The 7,649-nt window shown below is 44.8% G+C and overlaps 1 protein-coding gene across 2 annotated transcripts in view; it reads left to right on the top strand.

The window, feature by feature from the left end:
- Positions 1-806: 806 nt before the first annotated feature.
- VGLL3 (vestigial like family member 3) overlaps positions 807-7,649 on the top strand; it is a 31,913-nt gene continuing 25,070 nt past the window's right edge. The window contains exon 1 of one of the 2 annotated variants that reach the window (XM_060273646.1): positions 807-1,260. In XM_060273646.1, coding sequence (XP_060129629.1) covers positions 1,027-1,260 — 234 coding nt within the window. In that variant the 5' untranslated portion in view covers positions 807-1,026. The remainder of the gene's footprint in view (positions 1,261-7,649) is intronic. The other variant, XM_035116030.2, reaches the window with a different exon arrangement.

Raw genomic sequence — 7,649 nt, 5'->3', positions numbered from 1 at the left:
TGCAAAATATCTCCTTATTATGCAGAAATGAGAAAGAAGAAGAGCTTTTCAGGAATTCTTCATGACAGGGCGGGCACACCCATGAGGCAAGGTGAGGCAATCCACAGGTAAGCAAGATCCACTGTGGCAACAGATCTGGTCACCTGTTGCTGCTGCCGCCCCTACTGGCCAATAGGAGGCGTTGCTGGTCTCTATCCACCCTTGTTCCCTGTGCGGATCTTCAACTTAGGTGCCAAAATGTATTGAGCCTGCCCTGCTTCATGAGATAGCAGAGCCCACTGATTTTCTTCTGGGGGGACGCAAAGCCATAAACATTTTGTGACTCTTTGTACTTTTGTCCATTTACTGTATTTATTCCCCCCGATTTAAACTAATAATAAAAAAAGCACTGGCAGGGCCCATATTGTCGTCTAATTAAAACCCTTAATTACAGGGACTCAGATGAAGGGTCTTTGGCGACCTGACTTCTTTCACCTCACGTGCAGTTGCACCCTTACCGACTAGGTCACTGACCAAGCCGCTCTGTCAGCACGATCCCAGTTGCCAAGCTCGTCTCCCCTTCTCCCGCGCATCGCTTGCCTCCCACGTTCTCTCCAGGTGCCGCTGCCTTCCCGGGCGACGTGGGAAACTCACGCGGCAAAAGCATCCTGCAGAAAGGGGCGGAGTCCGCGCCTTCTTTTTCTCTCCGCGCCTCCTTTCTCGGCCAATCCCCTTCCCAGCCCGCTCTGTCCGGACACAAACTTTTACCCAATCCGAAGGCGGCGGGGCGGAGTTTCCCAAGTTGGGACGCGGCTCCCCCGCGGCCAGGCAGCTATTGGCAGAGCGCGACAGCCCCTCATTGTGTCTATGATAATCAGGGCGGCGGAGGCGTGCTGCCCCTTCTCTGCCTCCCCGGGCTGCGCTGCCTCCTCCGCCCAAGGCAAGCCGGCTTCTATTTAAGCGCCACGACGGCTCCCCGAGACTCTCGAAGATGACGGCGCCTCCGCCACTGGCCTCCGCAGCCCAAGGCTCCTTGGCCGAGCCCGGATGGGAGAAGGCAGCGCGGCGACCGGCACCGGCGGCTGGAAGGCTCGGCTCCCGCTTCTCCGGACGGTGGCATTAGCTGGTCCCGCGGCGGCTGCCATGAGCTGCTCCGACGTGGTGAGGCACCAGCCGCAGGCGACGTGCTGCTCGCCCCAGCTCAAGCTGCCCGGCGCCGTAGCTGCGTGTCCCGCGGCCCCCGGCGCCTTTCCTGCGCCGCCCTTCGCGCACAGCCAGCAGGTGAGACTCTCGCCGGACACGCAGGAGGCGGGGCAGGTTCCATTCTAGGAGTGGGGTGGGAGAAGACCAGACGGAGCAGCTCACTTTGGATGAAGCGAGCTGCTTCTCCGAGCGACTCTCCCGCTGCTTTTACACGTGTCCGTGATGAACCTGACATACTTGCGAGCCAGGTCGCCAGCTCATGGCCCTGGACAAAGGTTCTTAACTTCGGTATGTGCGAGTGACGGATGCAACGGTCAGCGGGTGATGCACGTGTGAACAAGCCTCAAGCGTGCGCGATGACCTAAGCGCGTGCGACGACCTGTGCCTTGAGTAGGCTATTTGTGCCTATAAGCGAATATTGACATAAACGTCGATGTGCGTCACTCCTCGTATCTTAGGAATGTTTATGTCCTTCTTCACGGTCACCAGCTCTTTCTCGCACAGACGCCCGCTTTGTTTCTCACACGTCGCAGGCACATACATTCCCTTGGGTGCGGCACACACTGCCTGTCACTACTTGTGACAGACAATGAATCGGGGTTGTTTGCCACCACACGTGTGTGTGTGTACCCGGGCGGGGTGGGGGAGAGGGGGACAGAGCCCCAGCCCAGGGGAGAATGTCAGGCGCTCCGGCCTATGAACAGAGAGCACACCTGGGGGTTAGGGGTGTGGGGCGTGAGAGAGACTGGGACCTAGACGGAATGGGTTTTCACGACCTCCCGCCCTGAAAGTAGCAGCAGAGGCGCTGCAAGTCACCTTAGGATCTGACGCGGAAGTTTCTTGGCGCTTTCCTGAAGCAGAAACACTTCTTTGACGGGACGGTGTCCTTTAGTGGTGCCCGCAGGATTGCCCCCTCTGGCGAGTTATCTCACTTGCTCGTGACTGTGAGGAAGTGGGTCTGGGAGGGGGAAGACGGCAATGAGAGAGGTGAACGTCTGGACCTCGACGACGCGTGTTTGTGCGTTTTAAAAGCGCGAGCGAGAGCGGGGAAAGTTGGCCGTGCGTGTGAATATACTTGAGAAGGCTTTGCACTCCAGGGTCTGGAGTGTATGTCCTTTTGCGGGTTCCCGTGGAGTGACTCGGGTTGCCCCGACTCTGTGGCATAGCTGCCAAGTTTTCCCTTTTCTCGCGAGGAAGCCTATTGAGCATAAGGGAAAATCCCTTTAAAAAAGGGATAACTTGGCAGCTATGCTCTGTGGCCGGACCCTTGCGGGGCTTGCTTTCTCGACAGCCATTCGGGTTCGAGAGCCTCGCGAGATAAGCAGGAAGCGCTTCTCTACTCAGGTTAATCCTATTGCGCCCGTCCTCCGGCACCTGAAGGCCAGGGCAGCCCCAGCGCTCGGCCCCGTTCCTAGAAAAGATCGCGCGGGGCCGGTTCCTGGCCAAAGTTGCCCACGGGAAAGCGGAGGAGAGCTCGTCCGCGTTACAAACGAGATCGCTGGGCGTAGACACGTTTGGGGCGCCCGAAGATCCCACCTTGGTTTTTCTCATCTGGTTCCCGCCCCCCGAATTCTGAATTAATGCTGGGATGGGATGGTACTCTTAAGGAAGATTGCATTTGTACCCTGACTTGAAGGTATGCTTTCGAAAGCAAGCTCCATTGCTTTCAGTGGGACCTTTTCTAAGATCTACAGACAGTACAGTATTTGTTTGGGAGTTAGTCTCGTTGATTCTAACGGACATACTCGGAACACAGTTGCTTTGAAGGGAGATCTTTCTGTCCATACAATGTAAGTTGGGATTGTGGTATGTAAGGGTTTACTTCCAAGTAAACTTGCTATCCTGGTCAGTTGTAGGTGTTGCCCCGTTCAAGAGCATAGCCAGAAAGTCATTTTCGTAATTGCAGCGAGTTAAATGGGTCTGGTGTTGGAGCAAAACGTACAACAGAAGAGTTTTGTGGTACTTTAACGACTACCAGATTAATTTGGGTTTACACTTTTGGGAACTGAAGAAAGTCCTCTTCATCAGATGTATCTGATAAAGTGGGCTCTACTACACAAAAACTTATGCTGCCTGCAACAAATCTTTTACATTGAGGTGCCACAAATCTTTCAGCAATCCTACATAGGTTAACTCAAAAGTAAGCCCTATTAACTTCAATGGGAGTTAAGCCTGTATAGGATTGCAGCCTTTACTGCCTTTACTGTTTTAATTGCTTCAGTTGGGTTTTTAATTGAGAGCATTCCTTTGTGGGTGTAAACAGTGTTATTTCTATACCAAGCATAATTCATTGTAATTAACTATAACAATGGCCTAGTTGTACATTCTGCATATTATTACTATGGCTGCAATCCTCAACACATGTACTGTACTATGTCCAACTGAACACAGTATACAGTAACTTACTTCAGAGTAAACATTCACAAAGTTGCACAGTACAGTATGTCTAATTGGTGTGTAGGACACCTCACTTGATAAAACAAGCCCCAATACTCTGGTTTTTGTTTTTGTTTTTTGTTACAGGACAGTTTTAAAGTACTAAGTTCTTTTGCAGATCTAAAGGAGAAGAGGGTTGTTGTTTTTTAAAGCCAGCCAAACATCTTGTTCTTCTAGTAAAGCGGCAAGGGCTGTTTTTAACCTTTAACTTAAGAATCTGATGTAACAAAGTAAATCAGGAAATTCTTATCAGGCTGACAGCATTTTTAGACTATGCTTGTGCGTGGGTGAAGTGGGACTAATATTGACTTGGCCCAAATGCAGTCATCTGAGAATACATTTTTTTGGTTGTTGCTGCATTCCATAAGGTTTTATCATTATTATCCACAAAAATTGTTTTCTCCGTACATGGGAAGTGACCCTTAATACCAGCTTGCCTGGGAGACACAAATATGGGCTAAAATACAAAATCCCTTTTTCAAGTTTATTATTTCCTCTTTATTCATTGCCAGGGCAGTTTGAGCAATGCTTGGCTAACTTTTTCAGGTCCATTATACAAGGACAGTAAGAGTGTGTAGAATTTGGGATGTCTTCCCAACACCATCACCACTGAAGTATACTGAAATTTATTTTGCAATCTGGGTTATTACAGTTGCAACTGAAACCATTTTACTGATTTGTAGTTTTACTGTTTAAGCATTCCACAATTTCAAATATTATTTGCTAAGAGATCAAATACAAACAGATGTTCCAGTTTGCTATCATATTTGGAAATACAGCATGGCATTGAAAAATTTAGGGTTTATATACAGTACCTTAAATTTCTTCATCTCTACTTTTTCATTTTACAGTTCCAAGCTTTGAGCATCTTTTTTCATCTATGTATTTTTAAAATCAAGAAGTCGCTTTCTTTTTAGAAGACTACTGAGTCCGTAGAGTGAAGCATATATTTAAGCAAGTAAATTTCTTTGTTGGCGAATTTTTAGATCTAAATTCTTCTATATGCCATCGTCCATATGTTTCCCTGCCTTGATCTTTTCTCCTTGGGTTTTTGTTTCATTTTTTTTCTATATGAATCTTAACAGCGATAAGAAAACAGTGTTTAACTTTAATTGTTAACAACCTGAACACAATAAAAAAAAATCCTTCCAGTAGTACCTTAGAAACCAACTAAGTTTGCCATTGGTATGAGCTTTCGTGTGCATGCACACGAAAGCTCATACCAATGGCAAACTTAGTTGGTCTCTAAGGTGCTACTGGAAGGATTTTTTTTATACATTTTGTTTCAACTACAGCAGACCAACACGGCCAACTACCTGTAACTAAACCTGAACACAGGTATGCTTGACTGCCTGAACACAATTTAGTTTAGGAAACACTTTGGCATGTTCTCCCCCCCCCACTTTTTTTTATATTTCCAAGCTGGCTAGTTTGTAAAGAGGTGATGACTCTGCTCTTTTCACATATTTGTGGATTTCTGATTTAATAAAACCTGAGGGTAATAACTATGATATTGCTTTACTTTGATAAGAACCCCCCGACTCTCACTGCTATCTAGCAGAGGTCATGTGCCTGGAGCAGCTTCCACATACTGTTTTCTTTGCAGGGTCACATTCCTTGCAGCTTTTGCTGCACCGTAAAAATCTTCCCTGTATGGCACCTATGGCTGAATGCTGATACGTTCTGACTCAGTCCAATATGCATCCCTGATGGCATCAGCACGGCGAGGTTGAAAGCACTGGTTCCTTCTAGGGGGAATAGGACCAAATCTTGCCTATCCCTCAAACAGGTGACGGGCACTCTCAGAGCTTCACCAACTGTGCTGCTCATCTGTTTCACAGGTGTGCATGTAAATAGATTTTAATGAAAGTGGACATGGAAGGAAATGTGTCTGGAGAATCTTTGGTCTAAGACTAAAATTGTAAAAACAATCACACTTCCTTTACCTTTGCACAAGACTTGGTGGTTCTAGAATGTCAACATTTGGAGTCAATACAACTCAGAAGACACTGCCAGTGATATTTTAGGGGATTTTGAATATTTGTTTGCCTATGTAATACTTTATAAGCCCGTAGCAGGCAACAAACAAACAAACCCTAAAACAATAACAACCCCTGATTTGGAAGGTCATGATAATATTTTTGGTTGGCACACTTATTTGTAGTATGAAAAGGTGAAAGTACATAAAGGTTTTACAAACCATATAATTAGGGGGGAAATTGTATAGAATATGGGACAAATAATTTTTTTATTGGAAACTAAAGCACCACTTTTGCTTTCACCTTTTGAAGCCATAGCATGGAAAAAGAAAAATATGCCGGAAAGTTGGGCGACTTAATAGAAATTTGCTAAGAGAGAAGGGTGGAGAATTTAAATTAAAAGAGTTTAAGGATTTACCAGGAATGTTAACAAAATGGTAACAGTATCATCATTTGAATGAAATATTTAGAAAGGATATGAAGCGGGGGTTTGGGGAACAACTATCACAATTAGAGAGAGAGATGTTAAATTGTAATGTTAAAGTGATGTCTAAAATGTACAATATGCTGTTGGGATGGGAGACAAAGGATGAAAGACAAAGTGAAATCTTCAATGATAGACTGGGCAATAGATATTAGTCATAATATAGAAATGGAAGCATGGGAACAATTATGGAATACAGGTATAAAATTTACAGCATGTTATGGTTTAAGAGAAAATCATATGAAAATGCTCTATAAATGGTACCTAACACCTAGTAGCAGGACGCAGGTGGCGCTGCGGTCCAAACCACAGAGCCTAGGGCTTGCCGATTGGAAGGTTGGCAGTTCGAATCCCCGTGGCGGGGTGAGCTCCTGTTGTTCAGTCCCTGCTCCTGCCCACCTAGCAGTTCGAAAGCACGTCAAGTGCAAGTAAATAAATAGGTACCGCTCTGGCGGGAAGGTAAACGGCGTTTCCATGCACTGCTCTGGTTCGCCAGAAGTGGCTTAAGTCATGCTGGCCACATGACCGGAAAGCTGTCTGTGGACAAACGCCGGCTCCCTCCAGCCTATAGAGCAAGATGAGTGCCACAACCCCAGAGTCGTCTGTGACTAGACCTAATGGTCAGGGATACCTTTACCTTTAACACCTAGTAGATTGGCAAAAATGTATAAATCAAAGTCAAATAGGTGTTGGAAATGTAAACAGAAAGAAGGCATCTTTTTCACATGTGGTGGTCTTGTTAAAGCTAACTGGGAAATGATATATAATGAATTGAAAAAGATGTTTAAGATAACATTAGTCAAAAAAAGCCGGAAGCTTTTCTCTTGGGAATTATAGGATTAGAACTACCCAAACAGTATAGAAATTTATTTAGGTATGCGACTATAGCTGTAAATATGTTATTTGCCCCAAAGTGGAAGGATATAGAGGTCCCAACAAAAGAAGATTGGATACAGAAACTAGTGGAGTATGCAGGAATAGCGAAACTAACTGGAAGAATAAGAAATCAAGACAACAAATGTTTTAGAAAGGAAAGGAAGTGGTTTATTGAGTATTTACAAACCAGCTGTAAACAGATCAAAACATTGGCAGGATTATTGTGAAAACCTGCAGTTTTAAAAATATATATGATATATATATATATGAGAATAGGTGATTAAAAGGAATTTGAAGTATGCAGGTAAGGATGAAAATAAATGTAAGGAACCGCAGAAAGAGGGGGAAGGGAGTCGAAGCTTGAAAATGTTAAAACTATGGTTAAATAATTGTTATAATGTATATAAATGAAAATTATAAATACAAATTTAAATAAAATATTAATAACCCTAACCATGGCTTACATAAGTCCTAACATAAACAACAGATTTAGACAGTTTCATTTTTTCCCTTGGCTCTGTCTAGTCTGTTCTGCTTTTGGTGTTGTCAAAATACAATGGGGAAAGAATTCCAAATTCATTTTCTGTTAATTATAATTTAATCATGAATATTTCCACAAGCTGATGTTTTCTGAACTAAAATTGTACAATAGATTACTCACTACTTTAGCCTTGATCTCGCCAAAGTGAACT

Source organism: Zootoca vivipara, chromosome 4 (genome assembly GCF_963506605.1).
Source record: "Zootoca vivipara chromosome 4, rZooViv1.1, whole genome shotgun sequence".
Classification (NCBI taxonomy): Eukaryota; Metazoa; Chordata; class Lepidosauria; order Squamata; family Lacertidae; genus Zootoca; species Zootoca vivipara.
This window is presented reverse-complemented; position numbering and strand designations above follow the sequence as displayed.